Genomic DNA, 22,839 nt, shown 5'->3' with positions numbered 1-22,839 from the left:
CGACGGGACGCGAGGTCTCAGGCGGCCCCAGGGGCCGCGGGGCATGCTGGGACCGCTAGCCCTTCCGGGGCGCCTCGGACTTCGGGTCCCGGCACCCTGGCGGATGCCCAAAGACTCCGCCTTCCCAGGAGCCCCTGCGGCCCGGCGCGAAGATGGCGGCGGCAGCGGCAGGGCTTCCCTGAAGCAGCTACGATGGAGCCTCCCCCGGCCCCGGGGCCGGAGCGGCTCTTTGACTCGCACCGGTAAGAGCTCCGAAGAAAAGAGGCCGGCTCCCGCGTCCTGTCGGCCTTCGACTCCTGATCACCTCGCCTTTCGCCCCCAGGCTCCCGGGTGACGGCTTCCTGCTCCTCGCGCTGCTGCTTTACGCGCCCATCGGGTTCTGCCTCCTCGTCCTGCGTCTCTTTCTTGGGATCCACGTCTTCCTGGTCAGCTGCGCGCTGCCAGACAGCGTCCTTCGCAGGTTCCAACTCGGGCGCTCTGGGAGTATCCGGGCTGGGACTGGCCGGAGGTCGCACAGTCACCGCAGCCTGTGTCCCCAGGTTCGTGGTACGGACCATGTGTGCTGTGCTGGGGCTGGTAGCTCGGCAGGAGGACTCCGGACTCAGGGATCACCGCGTCAGGGTCCTCATTTCCAACCACGTGACACCTTTCGATCACAACATAGTCAACCTACTCACCACCTGTAGCACCGTGAGTTGGGGCAAGGCCAAGAGCGCCACCGGGTGGATCACTGGGCCCAAACTCGTGGTTCACCTCTCTGGGATTGGGGTTTCTCTTGGGAGATACTGAGCCTTGTCCCTAACCCCAGTCCACTACCCGTCATCTCATTTATTTTCTCATTTCCTCCATTCTTGCTTTCTCTCCTCCCGTTTCCCAGCCTCTACTCAATAGTCCCCCCAGCTTTGTGTGCTGGTCTCGGGGCTTCATGGAAATGGATAGGCAGGGGGAGTTGGTGGAGTCACTCAAAAGATTCTGTGCTTCCACGAGACTTCCCCCTACCCCTCTGCTGCTGTTCCCGGAGGAAGAGGCCACCAATGGCCGGGAGGGACTCCTGCGCTTCAGGTGAGTGAGTGAGCACAGATATCTGGCTCCAACTGGTTGAACTGGCGAACCCTTAGGTTTTCACAACCTTCAGCCCCTGTCCCACTCAATCCTAGTTCATTTTCTTTTTGTCACTTTTAATCGTTTCACTGGATCTCTTCCTTATTTATCAGCTTGTGCAGTTGGACCATTTACTGTACTAAGTTGGGTATGAGCTGCTGGTTGGGCTACCTGGACTCCCATCCTAATCTCTCTTTTCTCTTCTAGTTCCTGGCCATTTTCTATCCAGGATGTGGTACAGCCTCTTACCTTACAAGTTCAGAGACCCCTGGTCTCCGTGGTGAGTGTGTGCTGAACAGGAAATATCTGGGGTTTGGAAGGGAACTTTCCCACCCCTGACCCTGGCTTAGGCCTCACTTCATGCCCTCCCCTCAGACGGTGTCAGATGCCTCCTGGGTCTCAGAACTGCTGTGGTCACTTTTCGTCCCTTTCACGGTGTACCAAGTAAGGTATTAACTGTCCTCGTTTTTTGGTGGCTGGGGAGAGGCTCACCTCAAGGTCAAGGAAGTACTGACCTCTGCCCTGTACATTTGTAGATTTTTTATTATCAAGATCCTATCACAGAGGCAATAATATTTACTATTTCCCCACCCTCACCACCACTGTTCCATGGAAAGAGGTACTGAAGTGAGAAAGGGATGTCAGCCTCTATACTGAGTTCCCTAACCTGGCACTGGATTTTTTTTTTCTTTTTTTTTTTTCTTTTTTTTTTCTTGCAGGTGGCTTCATCCTGTTCATCGCCAGCTAGGGGAGGGGAATGAGGAGTTTGCACTTCGTGTACAACAGGTGATAGGGTACACAAGCTGGATAGAGGCACCTCCTTGGGGAGAGGAGTCAGAAGGCTTAAGATCTTGACACTTCTAAACTTGCAATTTTCCTAGCTTTTGGCCAAGGAATTGGGACAGACAGGGACACGGCTCACACCAGCAGACAAAGCAGAACACATGAAGCGACAAAGACACCCCAGACTGCGCCTGCAGTCAGGTGTGTGTTCTCTATATACAAAGCTTTTTGGTTTTGGTTTTGTTTGTTCATTTTGTTTTGTTTCAGCCTGTTGTGATTTCCTACTGCTGAGATAATCAGCCTCTCCTCCTTCCTAGTTCTCTATTTACTATGTATCTGATTTTTTCTTTTTTCTGTTTTTCCTTTTTTTTTTTTTTTTTTTTCCTTCAGCCCAGTCTTCTTTCCCTCCCTCTCCTGGCCCTTCTCCTGATGTACAACTGACAACTCTGGCTCAGAGAGTCAAGGAAGTTTTGCCCCATGTGCCATTGGGTGTCATCCAGAGAGACCTGGGTATGGGAAAGGGTGGCCGCATACAGTGACAAACACAAGGAGGAAAAGTGGGTTGTGAAGGAAGAAGAGGAACAGGGAATGGACTCCCTTCTCCTCTCTTCCTTTCTTCCCAGCTAGAACTGGCTGTGTAGACTTGACCATCACTAATCTGCTTGAGGGGGCTGTGGCTTTCATGCCTGAAGACATCACTGAGGGAACTCAGTCCCTGCCCACAGCCTCCACCCCAAAGGTGAGACCCACAGAGTGGTCAAGTCCAAGATTTAGGGTAGGTTGGGGCAGTCTACCCATACCCTATCCCTGGTTTCTCCTTTTGATCCTGAGACCCTAGCACAGTGCCTCTCTTGCAAAGTAGGCATTCGATGCGTGTTTAATGATGATGACTTCGCAAGCCCTCTGACATTGTGATCACCTCAGTTCCCCAGCTCTGGCCTGGTGACCCCTCAACCCACAGCCCTAACATTTGCCAAGTCTTCCTGGGCCCGTCAGGAGAGCCTACAGGAGCGCAAGCAGGCACTATATGAATATGCGAGAAGGTGAGGGGGATAGAGGAAGATGAGTAAGAAGGGGCAAGTTGCAGAGGGTATTTTGGAGCTAATGTGACAAAGCCTACACGATGTCTCTCCCTGTGTCCCGCAGGAGATTCAGAGAGAGACAGGCCCAGGAGGCTGACTGAGCTCAAAGGAACAGGATGGCACCCAGAGCCGCAGGACGGAGACTGGGGGCAGCCCTCACCCAACTCACAAAAGGCCGGATGAGTGGGTGGTAAAAAGGGAGGGAATGGGGCTCCCCCAATCTCACATTAAATTCAGGGTTTTCACTCAAGGTCTCTGTTGCCTCTCTGGGTTTCAAAAGCCCCATGAGCAGGTTCCTTTTCCCTTGGTTGGAGGGTGCAGGGGTAAGTGTCCTTGTAGGTTTGTGAGGAGTGACTAGAATGGAACTGTTCAAAATCATCTCATGCCAAGAGATAAGTGATACTAAGAAAGTATAAATGAAATGAAAATAGGCAGCAACTGGACCCCAGCTTGGGTATTATTCAACACTGTATGAATACACAAGGTTTGTAAAACTGGTGCTGCAAAACTACAAGTCCCATAATGTCTCACAAGCACAGGACTCTCAAGTTCACACATGCTCAGTGTGTTGGCAGAAGCCTATTTTCCATAGGTTCCTGGATAGGTTAAATCAGGTGGAGCAAATGGCCCCACCCCAAAAGCAAACTTTAGGATTGGAGTTTGAGCCTAGCCTCAGGGTGAAACCGGAACTTACCTTTGTACTAAAGGCAGGTCAGGGTTGGCTGGGTGGGTCTGGAACCAGCTGCCATCCTGACGCGTCTCAGCTGCAACAGGTTTGATTCCAAGATCTTTGTGACCCTGCTGTCCTGCCCCCATTCCTCATATTTATTTCTTCTTGGGACCTTCCAGCAGGTTATGTCTCATTCCTACTGCCCCCAAGAACCCCCGTGTTAGTTATAATATAAGATTTTTACTACCCAACTATAGGGTAAAAGTTAACTATTGACGGTCCCTTAGAAACACCCAGCACTGTCTCCCAGCAGCAAGAATCGCTGGGAAGAATGGACCCTGGGGCACTATCACCTGAGGGTAGAGGTTAGGAATCGGGTGAGGTGGGGAGATGGTGTCAAACACCAAATATGAGGTCTTACTAGCTGCCCTGCCTCCTTTAGGTCCTGCCGGATAGCCACCATGGCCTCTCAGCCTCCTAGGTTGGCAGAAGAGTCTAGCCCAAGTCCTGGGGAGTCTGAACTGGCTGTAAACCCCTTTGATGGGCTTCCCTTTTCTTCCCGATACTACGAGCTGCTTGAGCAGCGCCGAGCCTTGCCCATCTGGGCTGCTCGCTTCATCTTCTTGGAGCATTTGGAGAGCAGCCCCACTGGAGTGGTGCTAGTGTCTGGGGAGCCTGGCTCCGGCAAGAGTACCCAGGTGGTGGGAAATTTTGGGAGTGGACAAGGGAAGGGGCTAGGGAATTTGGTCTTTTCCTAGGTAAGGGATGGGTTGTGTGGGGATACAGGGGAGGTGGGCCAAATAAGATGAGTTAGACTGGTAAAGAACCAAGGACCCTTCAAACCAGGAGCCTTGGCCATAGCCCCCCACCCCACCCCCGCCCAGCACTTCTGACTGAATCCCTCCATCTACCTGACTGGTTTTCCTTTCCTACCCCTATCCCAGATCCCTCAGTGGTGTGCAGAGTTTGCCCTGGCCAGAGGGTTCCAGAAGGGCCAGGTTACTGTCACTCAGCCTTACCCTCTGGCAGCCCTGAGCCTGGCTGTGCAGGTTGCTGATGAGATGGACCTAAGCCTGGGTCATGAGGTTGGATACAGCATCCCTCAGGAGGACTGCACAGGGCCTGACACCCTGCTCAGGTGGGGTTCTTTGCAGGCCTGACCTGAATCTAATTTCCCTCACCAAGTTAAAAAAAAAAAAAAAAAAAACCCTTCCCCAGCCCAGCTCACCCTTTAAATGATGCACAGTATAACTGTTAAATTAATCCTCTGAACTCCAGCCAGGGGTCTCAGACATTTAACCTCACATTCACCTTGAAAATCTTACTTCCTTGATTATGAACCAAATGTCCTCAGTGGAGTTGTGGGGTCACACTTATGAGTCCACAAGCTCAGGAAGTCAGTCACAGCATCTTTTTCTAACCCTCAATACCAAAATCCAAGTCCCTTAGAGAGAGGTTCCCATGTACTTCTAGGACCAACTACTGTCCATTACTGATTCCTCTGCCTACTACCAATGTCAACAGGTTCTGCTGGGACAGGCTGCTTCTGCAAGAGGTGGCTTCGACCCGGGGCATTGGAGCCTGGGGTGTACTAGTACTGGATGAGGCTCAAGAGCGGTCAGTGGCCTCAGACTCACTCCAGGGGCTGCTACGAGATGCCAAGCTGAGAAACCTTCCAGGGGACCCTAAAGTGGTTGTGGTTACTGACCCTGCCCTTGTACCTAAGCTCCAAGCCTTCTGGGGCAATCCTCCTATTGTGCATGTACCCAAAGAGCCTGGTGAGAGTCCTACTCCTGTGTTCAGAGACACTGTCCCTACTGATCCGGTGGAAGCTGCCTGCCAAGCTGTGCTTGAGTTGTGTCAGAAGCAAGTTCCAGGAGATGTGCTTGTATACCTGTCCAGTGAGGAGGTAAAATAATTGGATAACCAAAAAAAAAAAAAAAAAGTGCTCAGGCTGGTAATGTAGCTTAGTGGCAGAATGCTTGCCTAGCATGCGTGAGGCCCTAGGTTTGATTCCCAACACTGCCAAAAAAAAAAGTATACCTTCCTGTTCTGGGGGGATAGGTTACTGAAGTGGTGCTATTTACTCTGCTGGGGTCTTAGGGAAAATACCAAGGACTTCAGGATAAAGAGAGCTGCCACCCACTTTTTGATTTCTAATGCAGGGATTTATGGTTCAGACAACTGAAATTATAACATCCCTGACATTATGAACATATACAGTTTTTCAGAGTGAAGGGTCATAGTTTCCATCAGTTTGACAAAGGGGTTTGTTACTCCCCCAAAAAGTGAGAACTGCCCTAATGACCTGTCCCTCTCTTTAGGAAATTTCCCTGTGCTGTGAATCCTTGTCCAGGGAAGTGGGGACCTTGGCTCTCCCAGGACCTCAACCACGGGTGCTGCCCCTTCACGCAGGCTGTGGTCAAGCCATTCAGGCTGTATATGAGGACACAGACATGGGTGCCCGGAAAGTTGTGGTCACTCATTGGCTGGCTGACTTCTCCTTCTCCCTCCCCTCCATCCATCATGTCATTGATTCAGGACTGGAGCTTCGAAGTGTGAGTGAGAGAAAGGGAGAGTGGGGCTAAAAACAAATGGCCCACTCTGATCTGTATTGGCTTTGGTTGGGGGGTGGGCAACAGGTTTACAATCCTCGGATCCGAGCTGAATCCCAAGTATTAAGACCAATTAGCAAGTGTCAGGCAGAGGCAAGACGACTGCGAGCAAGAGGGTTCCCACCAGGTAAGAGCCTTTGTCCTCACTGAGGTCAAGTGGAAGGAGAGTCACAGCATGCCAGCCCTGAGAAATCTACTTTCCCAGGTCTTTCTTTCCTTAGGGTCCTGCCTCTGCCTATACCCTAAGTCCTTCCTAGAACTAGAGGCTCCCCCACTGCCCCAACCCAGGGTGTGTGAAGAGAATCTGAGCCCCCTGGTGTTACTACTAAAGAGGCGACAGATCGCAGAACCAGGGGAGTGTCACTTCCTGGACCGGCCTGGTGAGCACCATTCCTGCTCAAGTGCTGCCCTTGGACCCACCCTGCTCAGACCTCACATTCTGTAAGCCCTGTTTCCTCACCAGCTCCAGAAGCATTGATGCAGGCACTGGAAGACCTAGACTATCTGGCAGCTCTGGATGATGACGGGGACCTATCAGACCTGGGAGTCATCCTATCAGAGTTTCCCCTGTCCCCTGAGCTGGCCAAAGCTCTGCTGGCATCCTGCGAGTTTGACTGCGTAGATGAGATGCTCACCCTTGCTGCCATGCTTACTGGTATATTTATAGCTTTAAGCCACAAAGGGGTTGAAAATTATATCATTTGTTAATTTGTTGTGTGTGCAGGGGGTGCTGGGGCTAGAACCCTGGGTCTTACACAGACTAGGCAAGTGCTTCACCCACTGAGCTACACTCCCAGCCCCTCACTGGTGTAAATCACTGCTATGAATCAGTGCTTATGTGGTCACTGCAGCCCTTTCTCTTGGGTTTTGATGCTCCCAATACTAGCCCTTTCCTCTGAGCTCTAGTTCCCACCTTGCACAGGGCTTACATCTCTGCCTTACTACTAAAACCCACATACCTCTCCCTTCTTCAGCTATACAACATAATCTCTATCCTGTTCTATCTAATGTGTTGCTCATCCCCGGATTACAATTGCAGGCCTACATATCACTGAAATGGCTTTCAGTTCACCAGTGACCTCCCAGATACACAACTCATTGGAGACTTTTGAGCCTTTATTCATGACCTTTTGGATGTGAGAGTGTTGGCCACTTTGAAACTGCCTCCTCCCTATGCTTCTGTGATGCTACTCTTCTATTCCTTGGACTCCCTTATTCTCTGCTTGTCCATTGTAAGTTGGTCCTCAGGGTTTTATCCTTGTGACTTCTCATTCACTGAACTCTTAGCAAGTTTATACACACTCATGATTTGAAACTGTGCCTTTATACTTGAAATATCCAAATTTTGTGACTTGTATCTCTTTGCCAATACCATTCATCTAAGGGGAGTGGGAAGGAGGAGGGAAAGATAGAGGGGAGGGAGAAGAGAGATCCAACTCCTCCTAGACATTTCTACCACAATAGTCCATGGTAATTCAGTCCATGGTAATTCAGCTCAGAACTGAACTTGAGCACTCTATTAGGCTACTCCTTTATCCATCACCACAAAATCTTTTCCCTCTCTTTGGATTCTCAGTTTCAGATAATACCATCACCTCTGCTCCTCCACTACCATCATTCTAGACTAATCTTTCCACAGATTTTTTTTCATTTTTAATTTATAAATATAGTTTTTTAATTAATTTCTTCTTCCCCATATTCATTGCCAATGCCACTGTTAGATCTTCATTGTTTAGCTGGATTCCTTCAGTAGTCTCCTAACTAGTGATGTGAACATTTTCAAACCAATGGACTCCCTTACTTAAAAAACTCCTCTTCAACAGCTATTCTTTAGCTTCAAGACAGAATGTAGGCACACACCTGTAAATTCCACCAACTCAGGAAGCTGAGGAAGGAGGATAACAAGTTTGAGGTCAGCCTCAGCAACTCAGTGAGACCCTGTATCAAAGTGAAAAAATAAAAAGGGCTGGGAATGTAGCTCAGTGGTAAAAGGGACTCCTGGGATCAACCCCCAGTACCCCCGACACACAATTTTAAAAAATAAATAACTCCTTCACACAACACATCCAGCCTCACATGACCTTGCCTATACCTGACTTTAGCTTTATCTCCTGCTCTTCTGCCACATATCATTCCCTCCACCTAAATCAGGTGGCTTACATTTCCCTAAATGTGCCATGTTATTAACGCCAGTTAATAACCTCATCTAATAGCTATGCTGTTCCTAAAGCCTCAAATATTCCCCTGCCCCTACACCATTAGCTCAGGACCTGAGCTAATTCCTACTTATATCAAAAAACTGATCCAAGGGCCCTCATCCTTTTCTCTCATATCACCCATGCTCCTGTCACCCAAAGCCTGGATTAACTGCCCTCCTCTGTGCTTCCATATACATATCCATGATGCTTATCAAGTCTGCTTGCTTATTGGTCTCTCCCACCAAACTCTAATCTTGAGGGCAAGAGACTCTTTCATTTACAGCCATTCCTCAGTATCCATGGGAAATTGGTTCCACCACCCTCTGTGGATACCAAAATGCACAATGCTTAAGTCTCTTATAAAATGGCATAGCATTTGCATGTAAACCATGCACATCCTCCGTATATTCTAAATCATCTCTAGATTACTTATAATAACTAATACAACGTAAACACTATGCTGTATTGTTTAAGGAATTATAACAAGACAATGTCTGTACATGTTCTATATAGATGCTGTTTTTTACTGAATATTTTTGATCCACAGTTTGAGTTCACAGATACAGAACCCATAGATATGGAGGCCAACTGTGTTTATCCTTAATGTCTAATAAAATGCAGAGTACCTAGAAGTTACCAATGTCTTTTGAATAAAGTTTCCAAAGAGGCACTTATACCTTTTAAATATTGCACCTGTAGTACTATCCTTTCTTCTTCCCCCAAACCACCTTCCTCTCTTCTACCTCCAGTTGCCCCTGGGTTTACTCGTCCTCCACTCTGTGCAGAAGAAGCTGCCTTGCGTCGGGCTCTGGAACATGCTGATGGTGACCACAGTTCTCTGATCCAGATTTATGAAGCCTTTATACAAAGTGAGTGGCCTACTTTGCCCCTTCTTAATCCCAGATTTTTCAAAAAGGAAAGTGGAGTGCAACCATCTAACAGATCTCAGGAAGAGAAGGCTGTTTGGCCACAGGTTGTATCCTTTAGGAGGACTCAAGGATTTAAGTTGTAGCTGGTCTGTTACTTTTCCTAGGTGGAACAAATGAGGCTTGGTGCCAGGCTCGGGGTCTAAACTGGGCAGCATTGTGCCAAGCCTGTAAACTTCGGGGAGAGCTCCGAGAACTCATGCAGCAAATTGAACTTCCCTTGACTCAACCAGCCTTTGGCTCTGAACAAAATCGCAGAGACCTTCAGAAAGCACTGGTGTCAGGATACTTCCTCAAGGTTAGGGGAAAGGGTTGGGGTGAGGGTGATAAAGACAGAGGAGACAGATATTCATATGCTACCTCTGAAATTGGGGTACAAGTGGACATTCCAAATATTCTTTAAAATGAAGAGGGACTATTCCTCTTAAGTTTTTGGAGTACAAGGGGCTGTGGAAATGCCATATGTATAGACAATACCCAAAGGTAATATTTTTACTTTTAAAACTCTCACTACCCTTATTGATTCAGCCCCTTGTCTTTTCTGTACTCTCTGCCCCTTCCTTTTAATTATTCCTTCAATATCTTTGTCTTTCAATGAGGTGGCCCGAGACACAGATGGGACTGGAAATTACCTGCTTCTAACCCATAAGCATGTGGCCCAACTCTCCTCAAATTGTTGCTACCGAAATCGCCGTCCTCCAGCCAGACCCCCACAGTGGGTGGTATACCACAGTTTCTCCATATTCAAAGACAACTGCCTTTCCATTGTTTCTGAGATTCAACCTCAGATGTGAGTTCCTTGACACCCCTCCTGAACTGCCCATTCCTCTCCCTGGGACTAAAACTAAGGCTGTCGAGTTAGACTTAAGAAGAGATCTTATACCACCAGATGCAGTGATGCACACCTGTAATCCTAGCAGCTCAGAAGGCTGAGGCAGGGGGATTGCAAGTTCAAAGTCAGCCTCAGCAAAAGTGAGATGCTAAGCAACTCAGTGAGATCTTGTCTCTAAATAAAATACAAAATAGGGCTGGGGATGTGGCTCAGGGGTTGAGTGCCCCTGAGTTCAATCCCCAGTACTCATCCACCCTCCCTCCCCCTCCAAAAAAAGAAGAGGAACTCTTAGTGGTTTGAGGAGAGAGGGCTCATGGAAAGGGTGATGGGAAGTTCAAGAGTCTGCATTATAAGAGAAGATACAGCTTATCTTATTATGCATCTCTCTTGTCAGGCTGGTGGAGTTGGCCCCTCCATATTTCCTGAGTAACTTGCCCCCCAGTGAGAGCAGAGATCTCCTGAACCAGTTGAGGAAAGGAATGGCGGATTCATCAGCAGAAAGCGAATCTTCCTCCACCCAGGAGTTCAAAGATGCCTGTGTCCTGCAGTGACCTGTCTACCTAAGGATTGGAGCCGAGCTCATCTCATAGTCCTCCTTCAGGCTAGCACCAAAGCAAACAACCAGATTTAGAGCCCAGAGTTTAAGGTTAAATGTAAATTCTGGAACCTAAGAGGAGTAGAGGGAATGGGGTAAGCCATTCGGATAGGACCTTATATCGGATAGGACCTTAGCCTATATATCGGATAGGACCTTAGCCTTCTTCTTTCTTTCCTTATTGGCCAGGGACTGACCTGCTCCCCATTCTACTAAGTTTTGTCAAATCCATCCTTATACTCCTTTTTGATCTATAAAATATTTTTCTATGATGCCAAGTTTGATTTTGGTTCTGCAGCACCATATACAAAACAACCATGAGTCAGAGATGATACCACATCAAAGATCCAGGGCCAACTCCTGGAGCCTCTTGCCTGGCTCCCACCCTTGGCCAAGCCTTCATGCTGTCTGGCATAACTGTCATAAGCACAGAACATTAGTAGTCTGGCTCCCATTGATCTCTGGCCCTGGCCCTCTTCCCTCTGTCACAATGTTCTAGCCTCCAGGGGAGGAAGAATGGAGGTGCTGGAGGAATCAGACAGAATCTACCCTTCTTCATACAACTTAAATCTTACTCCTTTTTAAACTTGATAGTAACTATGACCGTCCCCTCACCAGCTCACCATCAATAAGCTTCCCTGCAGTCTCTGGCCACTCACAAGCTGAAGCTGACACTTAAGGGACATGCTTTTCTTTCTGGCTGTGAACACCTTCCCCCCTTTTACCCTTAGACTATTAACTTGATATTCTCTGTCATCTTGCACATTGTAAATGTGTTTGTGGAATTTGGCTGGAAAGTAAGCTTTAATCCTTAGAACTCTGCTTTTCTCCTCAGTCTGCTCTCTTGGAGATTCTGTTCTCATCATTTCATTTATCTTCATCTGTATGTGAATGTCAGTTATGTCCCTCAAATGTACTTTTCCATAATTTATTCTTTCTAGATCTAACATTAGTTTTGCCTGGAGTTATCTTGCTGCAAACTTCCCAATTTCCCCCCTTCATCATCCACAGTATCATTGATTTCTTGATCCTCCATGTTTCCCATCTGAAATCATCTTTGTTTTTTTAGGCTTATTACTTCCAAAGTATTCTGGTCACCCTAATTCCACTGGGTCCATTAACTTTCCCCCTATACCCATCTCCCACTTCCATCCCCTGATACTGGGAACTGAACCCAGGGGAGCTCTACCACTGAGCTACATCCCTAGTGGCCCCCACCCCTATTCCTTTTTTGAGAGAGCGTCTTGCCAAGTTGCTGAGGCTGCCCTTAATTTGTGGTCTTCCTTCCTCAGCCTCCTGAATAGCCCAGATACAAGCCTGTGCCACTGTGCTCAGATTGGGCACATTAACTTTGCCCAGTTTCCTCTTCTCCCTTTTCTGTCCCTGTGGAACACCAAAGCCAGATATTCTTCCTAGATGTTAAATTGGTGTATACATATTTCTCTCGCCTAAGCCCAAGTGCACTGTGAAGCTCAAAGGGGAGAATACAACCAGCAGACTGCACATAGGACAACATGAGACTCAAAGTCAAGAAGGAATCCTTAGCTATTATTTTACAGTTGAGGGATGAGATGCCCAACATGGACAACCCTCTGGTCCCTGTGTGGTCAGTCAGATTCTGGCGCTCCAGCACCTTCTCCATTACTTCTCTGTTGTTGCCATCTTCCTTTCTTCACACCTGTGTTGTAGCCCCAGACAGCACTTGCTGCAGCCAACTCTTCCCAGCACCACGTGCTGCTGTCAGTACTCCAGGTCCTGGGCTCTGAGCCTACTCACCACAGAATCCCTAGTCCTTGAGGAGAGCAGCTACCATTGGCTAGCCCATCCCCCTCCCTGCACTTCGTTGGCTATCAACCTACAGGTCCCGCCCTCTAGCGCCTCAGGTTCTACTGGCTGCTCAAATTGCAGTACTGTGAAAAATGGCGGGAAAGGCCCTATCTGAGCACTCTGGGTGTCTACTCATGCGGACCTGGGAGCCCACTTAAGGCCAAAGAGCCGTCGACGATAATCTGAAGGCCTGCTGCTTCTCATACACTGGGCTGCCACCAGACCATGGGCCTGAGCAGCCGTGCTCCACTGCCCAAACGGGGCGTTCCATGCGGCGCCTTGGTCTGGAAAAGAGCACTCGGTGGATCCAGCAGGCGTAGCTCACACCACCGAGGCGAGCCCAGACACAGAAGCCACTTTGTTGTCCTCGGCCCAAGGCTGCAGATTCTGCAGCGCGAAGAGTGATGAGTTGTGCAGGCAAAGCGGGTCCGGGGGCAGGGGCGGCCGCAGCGGTCGTGGTAGCGCGTCCTGCTGCAGGTGCAAGAGCAGCCGACCCGCGCGGTGCCTCTCAGCCTCGCGCTCCTCTGCGGTCTGGCGCCTGGGCGGGCGGAGATGTGGGGTCAGCGAGGCGGTCCTCGCCCACCCCGCACCTCACCACCACTTGGAGGGCCCCGCGGGCCCCAGTTCACCCTAGCTCACCGCCACTTGGTGCGTCGGTTCTGGAACCAGGTCTTCACCTGTGCGTCGGTCATGCGCAAGGCCTTTGCCAGCGCCGCCCTCTCCGCGGAGGCCAGGTACTTCTGGCGCAGGAAGCGCCGTTCCAGCTCCAGCACCTGTGAGCGGGAAAAGGACGTGCGCGGCTTCTTCCGCTTCGGGGGGGTCCGGTTTTGGTAAGGGTGGCCTATGCGGCGCGTCCCAGAGAAGGGCGAGAGCGCGGCTATGGGGAGGAAGAAAGATCAGGGTAGGGTTTGCGGGGTGACCCAAGGTGTCACTGAAAAGAGACCCTGGTCCTTACCCGGGCCCCAGGCTCGGCCCAGCATTATCAGAAGCATCCAGACAAGAAGGGATATCGGAAGCAACGGCTCTCTGCATGAGTAAGGAGAGATGCCCGCCCCCCCCATAACTTTACCCTGCCCACCCCACAGCGTGAACAGTGGAATTGCAAAGCAGGGCAGCACAAGCACCGACGGCAGCTCCCTCCCCATTGCTCTCCTCTGCAGGATCGAAAGGTTCTTGGTGGTGGAGGATCCCCCGAGATATTCTGAGGGGAAGTATAAAAGGGGTCCCTGAGTTGGAGCAGAAAAAGGAGAAAAAGGGTCAGAGTGTGGTATGACGCTGGAGGCGTCGGGCAACCTCACCGGTGAGCCGATCCTTGGCAAAGCGTCGGCCGCTGTCCATCCACGGGAAGGTGAGTCCAGCTAGGCCCCCGGCTCCGCCCAAACCCGAGGGCCCAGGCACCGCAGGGGCACCTCCCGCGGGCGGTGGCACTGGCAGCGGGCGATGAGCTGGAACACGGATCACGCCACCAGGGCCCACTCCGGAGCTGCTGGGCAGCGGGGCCAGCGAACCTGCGGGGCTGTAACCCGAGGCTCCGTGGAATCCACCCGAGAATGCCGCAGTCTCGCCATGGCTCTGGCCCGCACGACCCGGGCCTAGGCCGCCCCCCGGGGGTTCGGGGCCGCTCAGGATCTGATCGATGCCGAAGCTGATTGGCTCGTGGTGCGCAAGGTTGTGCGGAGCCAGCACCGCGGGCTCCATGGGTCTGAGCCTGGGAAGACCTCGGGAGGTTCCGTGGATAAGTAGGGTGCTTTAGACAGCCCCGGGAGCCCAGCGGTGGCGCGCCCAGGTCAGCGGCCTCAAGGGCCAGCGAGGCAGGCCACAGCCGTGCGCCAGGGCCCCCAGAACAGCAGCATCCCTGTGCGCGTGAAACAGCCTCGCGGCTGCCCGCCCCTACCGGGCATTCGCGCTGGGACTCGCATCCCGGAGGAACGCGGCCCGCCGGGGCCCCCGGAGCTCCCTTGCTGGCTCCGAAGCGCAGATAGACGCTAGTCTGCCGAGGACGCTGCCCAAATCTCGGGTGGAGAGGGTTGGCCAGCTCGGACTAGGGCAGTGACTGACAGACCGGCCCCGGGTGGGCAGTGGGGGCTGGGGGTAGGGCAGGGGCGGGGCCCGACTGTTAAAGGGGAAGGGACGCCTGTTTGAGCCAAACACCCGGCGGGTTGTGCGGGGCGGAGGCAGAGAAGGGCGAGGATGTTAGGAACAAGGCTCAGCGCGGGAGGGGCCTCAACGTGGGCAGCTGAGTCAGCCAAGATGCTCACATCGCCTCCATCTCTCTGGCCTCCGCCTTTGGGCTGCCTCCGGCTTCACCGGCTTCCTCGGCAGGTGCCTCTTCCCCCAAGCCCCACTCTTCGCCTCCCGATGGGTCCTGTTTGCCAACTCCTGGATTCGTTGTGATCCCCACCTAAGTGTCCTCTAAGGTCAAATCTCGTTGTGGCTTCCCGGCTGCGTGCGAAGTGGCTGGGGAACAGCAACCCGCGATCTGGAGGCCCAAGAAGAGGACAGGTGTGGGAAGGGAATGGCAGGGTGCGTTCGGCGGGCTCGGGCGGGGAACAGCCACTCCGTGTTCTTGGTCCTGGTGTACCTCCTGACCTCTCCTTTAAAACACCCGGTCCCGTCCGCGCGCGTCAGTAATTGGGGCCCTGTTTCTTAGGATTTCGATTTTCCGAAATCGCTGTAAATCAAATCCATTGCTCAACCCTGGCCGACTCATCCCCAAGTGCAGGGAAGCCTCAAGGCGGGATTCTGCCCCTCTATTCTGAGCCCAATAAGTCTATTTTCGCATACGTTCCCCTCTTAAAGGCCGGAGGACAAAATCGCCACCGGCAACTCGAGGAACTCGCGGAGGCCTTGGGAGGATCCCAGCCGCCTAGTTTCCCATTCACACTTTACCTCAACCAAACCCCAGAAAATGGCCCTGGAGCGTGCCAGAGAAGGGAGGTGGGGAAAGGCTGAAGCCGCTTGGTGACCTTATGACCTCTGGCAGAAGACCCAGGAGCTGGGAGTGTGTGAACTCTGCGTCCTTCCTCGGGATGGGACCCTGGCCGAGAGGGCCCCAGAGCCTTAGACCCGCCCCCGCCGCCACCCTGCCCGGTGCAGGCCGCCATAATCAGGTTAGCTGGGCCGGAATTACATTACCTTCCCCAGCCCGCCCCGGCCCTTGGGGGGGCCCTGGCGCCTCCGAGCCGGTGAGACTGGGCTCGGGGAGGGGGGCACTCCTATCATCCCGCAGCGGGTGGGCACCGATGAGCAGCACAGACTGCCTCAGACACGTGGTGCCCCAAAGACCCCGCCCCACTGTGCCAGTCCTCTACCCTAATCCGAACCCACTCCAGCGCTCACCTCTACCCTGCCGCTTACCCCGGGTGAACCGAAATGCCTTCTAAGTCCAGTAGATGGATCCTCCTGAGAGCACTGAACTTCCAATGGATTCTCCAGGATCCCCTGGGAAAAACGTCCCTCCTTTCTCCCCAGCAGATGGGCTAGCAGCCTGGCGCCTGAGGCAGGGTGAGGGGGTCTTTTGCCTCCTGGGAACCAGGAATGATACTTGGGCATCTGGGTAGGAAGATTAAAAAAAAAAAAAAAGACAAATGGGCTTTCTCCTCACCCCAAACCAACCCCTCCGTGTTCCCGGAATCCTCAGTCTCAAGGGGTTGAGCCATGGGGGAAGGATGTGGACATTAATAATATGTGATAAACTCCCCTACCTTAGCCATCTCTATCATCCAATTTCTCCAGTTCTTCCTCAGCCCTGCTCACAGAAACAGTCCTTCTGAAACTGGGGGGATTCCTATCAATTTGGCAGCTGTGTTTTTATCTTGTTGCAGAAAATGAACATTATCACCTTCCCTATCCCTTCCAAAAACTTTCCCCCCTTTTTAGTAGCTACTGGAGGCTACAAGGAAATGTGAAGTCTCTGCTGTTGAGGCAAAACCTTCAGAAATAGCATAGGCTATTCTCCAGTAGTTGGGAACAGAGAGCCTAGGGAGACAGTCAGTCAAGAAGTGCAAGCTCTGACATGGGGCTTGCCTGAAGATTAGGAGTTTGCCACTCCCTTTCCCTGCTCAGGAGGGTGGTTGGGGAAGGGGTATCAGTGTGTCTCCAATCAAGTTGAATGAATCCTTGAATAAATCAATGAAAGTAAAAAAGAAAACATCATGCAGAACTGGCTCACTGTACATCCCTACCTTTTCAGGTTAGTATAGATGGCACTGCTTCTCACCCACAGATTTCCCAGTTGACCTTTTAAGAATGATCACAAACTCAATAGTGCATATGAAATTTCTGGGGAGTTTTAAAAAAAATAATTTAAAATCCCACTTCAAGAGCAGAGGGCATCCAGTTCTGTCAGCCAGCCACAGGCCTAGGAAAATTCTCTTCTTGCCTCTACCTCTCTGATTCTGATTCTCAGGGAAAGGATAGTTCCTGCTAGTTCAGGTTGAAGATTGAGACACTGGGGTGAGAGCCTCCTCATACACACTACTTTGGATGTATCTCACCATATCTTGTGTGTCTGTGCCCCACAAGTCTTTGTAGTTTGTAGCCTCATAGGAAAAAGCCAAGCTCTGGCCTCTACTCCTGCTCCTTCCTTCCTGTCGTTAGTCCATGTCCTTTATTCAAGATGGTTCCCACTCCTAAATCATTTATCAGCTTACTTCTTCCTGCTCCCAACTGTCTCACATCATCTGGACAAAATCTTTGCCTGACTCTCCAAGATAAATTATATTTTCTTTTCCTTTTTACTGACCATGTCCACTGCCTCCATTTCCTCATCATTCATTCTTATATTAATACAGTGCAAACTGGCTTCCCTATGCTGACACTTTCTTGAAGAGTTTTAGTGTCTGGTATGTATCTCTTTCCAGGTCTTCCCTGACATGTTTTAATTTATAACCAATGTTTTTTTGGGAAATGTCCTTTTTTTTTTTTTTGGCTTCTGTAATATTCTATTATTTTGTATCTTGGACTTTGTCACTGCTTACATCTCTCCTCCACTGACTTTGCATCTTCTACTGAAGTGATTGAACATTCTTCAGAGCACAGACTTGACCTTTCTTTTTTCTTTTTCTGTTTTCATACTGGGGACTGAAGCCAGGGCCTTGAACATGCTAGGCAAGAGCTCCAACACTGAGCGACATCCCCAGCATTGCCTCCCCCTCGCCTTGAATGTTTTTATTTTGAGATGGTCTCACTAAATTGGGGAGACTGGAATCAAACTTGGGATCCTCCTGCCTCAGCTTCCCTAGTGTCTGGAATTATAGGTGTGTGCCACCATGCCCAGCAACTTCAGCCTTCTCTTTCTCTACAGCTGTTCAGGTTTCATCCATTCCAATAGTCCCAACTCTCACATCTACGGAGACAACTCTGAGATCTTGATACTTCAGCCCCATCGCTCCAGCCCCGCCACTCCTTGCCATCTGACCAGCTCACCTTGCCTTTCCTGAAGCCACCTTAAGACATGCCTGCTTCCCAAATTTACCCTCTTGCCCAAACACCACAAATCTGATCCCTGGCTAATTCCTAACTTTCCTTTGAAGAGTTTCAGATAGAACCCTTTCCATCTCCATCAAGGCTGTCATCACCACCACCTGGATTTACTGATTTGTTCATCCATAAATTTTACTGAATATCCACTATGTGCCTGGCATTGGAGATAAAGCTATGAACACAATAGATGGTAGTGGACTTGTCTTTGAAAATCTTTCATCTCAGTGGGAAAGGCAAATGAAAAACTAACAAAGTATGTATTAGCAATATGTAATAGAAAATGTATTAAATAATAACAAACACGAATAATGCTAACACACGCTAAGAAGAAATATAGAGCAAGGAAGTGAAGGGGGGTACACAGTGATCACAGAAGCTTCATGGGGTGAAAACTGGAAAGGAGGGAGCCATTTGGATACCCAGCATTTCAAGTTGGGGACACAGCAGGAGCATATCCTGGTCTGTCTGTGGAATAAATACTGAGGGGTTCAGTGTGAGTGGAAAGACTATGCAGGGCTTTGCAGACCTTCATAAGACCTTTGGCTTTTATTATGATTGAAAAGGGAAGCTATCAAAAGGTTTGTTTCTGGTGTTTGTTTACAAGTGTTGAGGATGAACCCAAGGCCTCTACCACTCCTTACCAAATTTTTAAACAGAAAAAAGAAAGGACTTGATTTTTCAATTTTATTTTTAACAGATTTCTTGAGGTATAACTGACAAAGTGCGGATATTTAAAGTGTACAATTTGATGTCTTGACATAAAACACCCATGAAATTATCATCACAATCAAAATAATAAACATGTTCATCGAAAACTTTCCTAGTATCAGTTTTGATTCATGACATCAGAATACTTCTGAGGTGCCATGTGAAGAGCAGGATTAAGAAGTGCAAAGGTGGACACAAAGCAATCAAGAAACCACTGCAACCACTGAGGAGAGAAAATGGTAGCTTGGGCCAGTAAGGTAAACAGTGGCTATAATGAGTATTTGGTTAATAAAGCAGGGATTTCATAACTCCTTTCTGCTTGTCCACACCATTTCATTATGAAGAGAAATGGACATTTTGTTCCATTCATGGTGGAACACCTCCTCTCCTCACCTACCGCAACTTCTACTAGCTCCCTGTTGCCCTAAGGCTAAAATCCCAACTCTTAGTCGCTGTTGCTTCCGTTACCACTCTCAAATCCACACCTTGACCTCCTACCTGACAGTCCTCTCCGTTCTGCCTTTCTTTTCTATTTCCATCACACTTCTACCCCTTCCTCCACGTCTAAATTGTGCCCACATAAAGTCCCCCTTTTTCCAGAAAGTCTTCTGAAGTCTTCATTGGGATCTCACCCTTCTCGAATCTCCAATTCCACTTGTTGTCAATACGTCATAGTAAACTTATTCTCTTAAAATTTCGCTGTAAGGACCCAGGGATGGCGGTGCACAAGCCCTTGGGACCCCGGAGTCCTCCCCAAGTGTGGGGCTGGGCCTATGCTACTGCAGGCGCTCCCTGCCTAAGTGTGTCTGTGTGCGGCAGTGTCCTGTCGTCCTCCCCTCCTCCTTCGGCATCTGCTCTGCATTAGTCTGTCCCAGGCCTCCGCAGGCGCCGATGATTAAATCATCATCATTAACCAGAGCTTGCTACCCCCCCAATCCCCAGCAGCAGGGGGAAAATGTGGGGGAGCAGTAAGATCACTACCAAGTCCCTGGGGGATCTCCCTTCCCACTCCACCTTCTCCGAGACTCCGCAAAGCCCCTAGAAACTCCGGCAGCGGAGCTGGAAGAAGGCCCGCCATCTGGGTGAAGCTCCGCAACGCGTCAGTCGACAAGGCGGCATTAGGAGGGGAAGACCCAGGCCTTCCTTCTTCAGCTGGGTCACAGTCAGAAGACTGACGTCCCTGAAAGGTAGCTGGCCGTGATTGCCAGGCCTTTTTGGGTAGGAGGGGGCAGTCTTTCGCAGGCTTCAAAAAGTTAGTCCCGAGATTGGGTAGGATCTACTTTGATGACTCCTGCAGGAGGTGGAAGAGACAGGACCCTTCCCCACACACACCCCCACTCCCTAATTATGGATCGAGGAGGGGGAGGGGCCAGTGGGGCTCAGGTGAGCACACGGGGGAGTGAAGGACGTGGGCGGGGCCTTACAGAGAGTGAGCGAATCCGAAAAGACCTAGGTCCTCGTTGCCTGGAGACAAGTCCCGCCCCGCAGGCGGCACCGGAAGTGGCAGGCCAGGATCAGCCTTTAAGATGGCGTCTCCTCAGGGGGGCCAGATTGCGATCGCGATGAGGCTTCGGAACCAGCTTCAGTCAGTGTACAAGATGGACCCGCTACGGAACGAGGTGCAGGGGCGGCAGGGTTACTGCTGTGGTCGGGTAGCGGTGCGAACTGGGGCGGGCTAGAGGACGGGCGGTGGCTGGCCAGAAGCCCAGTGCGCTTGCGCAGAGACGGGGTGCCCGGTGCGCATGCGCGATTGCGGTCCGGTTGCCAAACTCGGGGCTAGAACGCCTGCGCATTGTGCAGCCAACATCGTGTGGTCTCCCCTGGGAAAGGAGGGTCAGGCGAGTCCAAGTGAAGGGAACCCCTGCTGTGCGCGGAGCCCTCTGCTGGGCGGAGGGGGAGTGCCAGCTCCTGGAAGTTAATCCTCTGCTGACAGCGAAGAGGGTGTGGGACTTGACTGGAGTCTGATGAAAGACACGACCCCCACGCTGGGAAGGCTCACGAGATGGGGTGGGCTGGGAGTGAGGGATGGATGATAGGTGACGGAGGGTGTGTCCGCAGGAGGAGGTCCGAGTGAAAATCAAAGATCTGAATGAGCATATTGTTTGCTGTCTGTGCGCTGGCTACTTCGTGGATGCCACCACCATCACCGAGTGTCTTCATACTTGTGAGTGCCCTAAATCCTGCCTGGTTCTTCCAGGCCTAGCCCTCACCAAGCAGACCGCGAGCCTCTGTGCCTCCTGCCCCACCCATCCCATGAATCGGGTTCCCAGAGAGTTTGAAAGTGTTTCTTTTCCTGCAGTCTGCAAAAGTTGTATCGTGAAGTACCTCCAAACCAGCAAGTACTGCCCCATGTGCAACATCAAGATTCACGAGACACAGCCACTGCTCAACCTCAAACTGGACCGAGTCATGCAGGACATCGTATATAAGCTAGTGCCTGGCTTGCAAGACAGTGAGTATTCAACTTGGTTTTGAGAGGCTTCTTGAAATCTAGTGAATGCTGGGTGGCAGCCTGAGGTGACAAGGGTTTTGATGGGAATTGTGGAGGTAAAAAGGCCAAGAGCCAAAGGAACAAAGAGGGAGGACTAACACTTTACTCCCATACTTCACACCCTCCTAGGTGAAGAGAAACGAATTCGGGAATTCTACCAGTCTCGAGGCTTGGACAGGGTCACTCAGCCCAGTGGGGAAGGTATGTCCCTGGTAGCAGGAGGGTAAAGCCAAGCTCCCAGAGAATTCTTCTTGCCCAGTTTGATCTCTGGGAAAAGAGGGTTATGGAACCTCCTCGGTACCTTATTTTTCTCAGAACCAGCCCTGAGCAACCTTGGCCTCCCCTTCAGCAGCTTCGACCACTCCAAAGCCCACTATTATCGCTATGATGAGCAGCTAAGCCTATGCTTGGAGCGACTGAGGTGAGGAGCAGTTCAGGAGTGATGTGAAATGACAGTGCCCAGAGCTGGGAAGTGGAGAGGTCAAGCAGTGAGGGAGTATCTGTGTGCTTGAAAAGTATACTGTGGCTCTTGGTGTAGGAAGGAAGGGAAAATGGAGGATCCCTAACCTGTGTTTTTTCCTCCCAGTTCTGGCAAAGACAAGAATAAAAGTGTCCTGCAGGTGAGAGGGGTTGAAAGGAGGGTTCCTCTAAGAAGGTTCATCTTCCTGTGGCCCTTCCTTATGCATCTTGTCTTCCCTTCCAATCCCTATCCCTAGAACAAGTATGTCAGATGTTCTGTTAGAGCTGAGGTACGCCATCTCCGGAGGGTCCTGTGTCACCGCTTGATGCTAAATCCACAGCATGTAAGTAATCCTACAGTAGGTTAATTTCCTTTTATAAAGGGGAAGGGGCTAAGGAGGGACAAAGTCTAGGGTAGATCAGGGTGGTTCTAGCCCAAAGAGGAGAATTCCATTTGCCTCTTAGGTACAGCTCCTTTTTGACAATGAAGTTCTCCCTGATCACATGACAATGAAACAGATATGGCTCTCCCGCTGGTTCGGCAAGGTAAGCCAGGACAAAGGTGGGGTGGGAGGTGGGGGGCCTTCAGATAATAACACTGTCCACTGACTACTTCTTCTCGCTTTGTTTCCTTAGCCATCCCCTCTGCTTTTACAATACAGTGTGAAAGAGAAGAGGAGGTAGGGGCCAAGCCCCAACCCCATCCTTTTCCCCTTCCCTTCCCAGATATTTATGTGAAATTAACTGTGGCTTTATTTTTTGAAATAAAAGCTTTAAAAAAGCATCTTTCTTCTTCCTGCCACACACTCATGCTTTGTCCTGTGTACTACTTCCCTCAAAAATCCTCTTAAAGTTTTACTCTAAAGAAGGGCCTTTCCTCTACTGTCAAGGGCCCTCAATATCTTGCCGAAAGAGAAGGGGATAAGACCCTATAGTGAAACTCAGAAACTGAGCCAACTGAAACCCACCCATACCAGCTCCTCTTGGTGAATGGAGTGCTTTCTAGGAGCAGCTCTCACTGTCCTTGTATGCTGCAGCATGTGATGCAAGCCTGAGTGGAAGGGGTTC

General features: G+C 50.6%; 4 protein-coding genes across 8 annotated transcripts; 3 read left to right on the top strand and 1 right to left on the bottom strand.

Annotated features, from left to right (window-relative positions):
- Positions 1-82: 82 nt before the first annotated feature.
- AUP1 (AUP1 lipid droplet regulating VLDL assembly factor) lies at positions 83-3,216 on the top strand. 2 transcript variants are annotated; one of them, XM_079110428.1, is made up of 12 exons: positions 178-242; positions 323-460; positions 540-690; positions 878-1,062; positions 1,309-1,381; positions 1,477-1,550; positions 1,821-1,887; positions 1,983-2,085; positions 2,275-2,394; positions 2,508-2,623; positions 2,809-2,927; positions 3,031-3,216. In XM_079110428.1, the coding sequence occupies exons 1-12, from the start codon at positions 193-195 to the stop codon at positions 3,065-3,067; spliced, it is 1,233 nt and encodes a 410-aa protein (XP_078966554.1). In that variant the 5' UTR covers positions 178-192; the 3' UTR covers positions 3,068-3,216. The 2 variants fall into 2 exon arrangements, with proteins under 2 accessions (XP_078966555.1, XP_078966554.1); XM_079110429.1 differs by lacking the exon at positions 2,275-2,394 and having other exon boundaries at positions 83-242.
- A 147-nt stretch (positions 3,217-3,363) lies between these two features.
- Positions 3,364-10,899, top strand: DQX1 (DEAQ-box RNA dependent ATPase 1). 3 transcript variants are annotated; one of them, XM_079110397.1, is made up of 12 exons: positions 3,619-3,739; positions 4,079-4,334; positions 4,581-4,774; positions 5,161-5,545; positions 5,961-6,194; positions 6,279-6,378; positions 6,473-6,631; positions 6,715-6,906; positions 9,199-9,318; positions 9,483-9,673; positions 9,975-10,165; positions 10,602-10,899. In XM_079110397.1, exons 2-12 carry the CDS (start codon positions 4,098-4,100, stop codon positions 10,756-10,758), a joined length of 2,160 nt encoding a protein of 719 aa, XP_078966523.1. In that variant the 5' UTR covers positions 3,619-3,739; positions 4,079-4,097; the 3' UTR covers positions 10,759-10,899. The 3 variants fall into 3 exon arrangements, with proteins under 3 accessions (XP_078966524.1, XP_078966522.1, XP_078966523.1); XM_079110398.1 differs by lacking the exon at positions 4,079-4,334 and having other exon boundaries at positions 3,364-3,739; XM_079110396.1 differs by having other exon boundaries at positions 3,595-4,334.
- Positions 10,900-12,731: 1,832 nt separating this feature from the next.
- Positions 12,732-14,581, bottom strand: TLX2 (T cell leukemia homeobox 2). Its single transcript, XM_079110438.1, has 3 exons — positions 13,928-14,581; positions 13,269-13,506; positions 12,732-13,167 (listed from the first exon to the last, which is right to left on the bottom strand). Exons 1-3 carry the CDS (start codon positions 14,325-14,327, stop codon positions 12,951-12,953), a joined length of 855 nt encoding a protein of 284 aa, XP_078966564.1. The 5' UTR covers positions 14,328-14,581; the 3' UTR covers positions 12,732-12,950.
- Positions 14,582-18,845: 4,264 nt separating this feature from the next.
- PCGF1 (polycomb group ring finger 1) lies at positions 18,846-22,574 on the top strand. Of its 2 annotated transcripts, none has more exons than XM_079110440.1 (9): positions 18,846-20,008; positions 20,880-20,985; positions 21,121-21,273; positions 21,442-21,513; positions 21,628-21,733; positions 21,899-21,932; positions 22,029-22,115; positions 22,237-22,317; positions 22,408-22,574. In XM_079110440.1, exons 3-9 carry the CDS (start codon positions 21,171-21,173, stop codon positions 22,453-22,455), a joined length of 531 nt encoding a protein of 176 aa, XP_078966566.1. In that variant the 5' UTR covers positions 18,846-20,008; positions 20,880-20,985; positions 21,121-21,170; the 3' UTR covers positions 22,456-22,574. The 2 variants fall into 2 exon arrangements, with proteins under 2 accessions (XP_078966566.1, XP_078966565.1); XM_079110439.1 differs by lacking the exon at positions 18,846-20,008 and adding an exon at positions 20,032-20,440.
- The last annotated feature ends 265 nt before the right edge of the window (positions 22,575-22,839 follow it).

This window comes from Sciurus vulgaris (assembly GCF_902686455.1).
Source record: "Sciurus vulgaris genome assembly, chromosome: 14".
NCBI lineage: Eukaryota > Metazoa > Chordata > Mammalia > Rodentia > Sciuridae > Sciurus > Sciurus vulgaris.
Note: the sequence above shows the minus strand (reverse complement) of the source record. Positions and strands in the feature narration are given on the sequence as shown.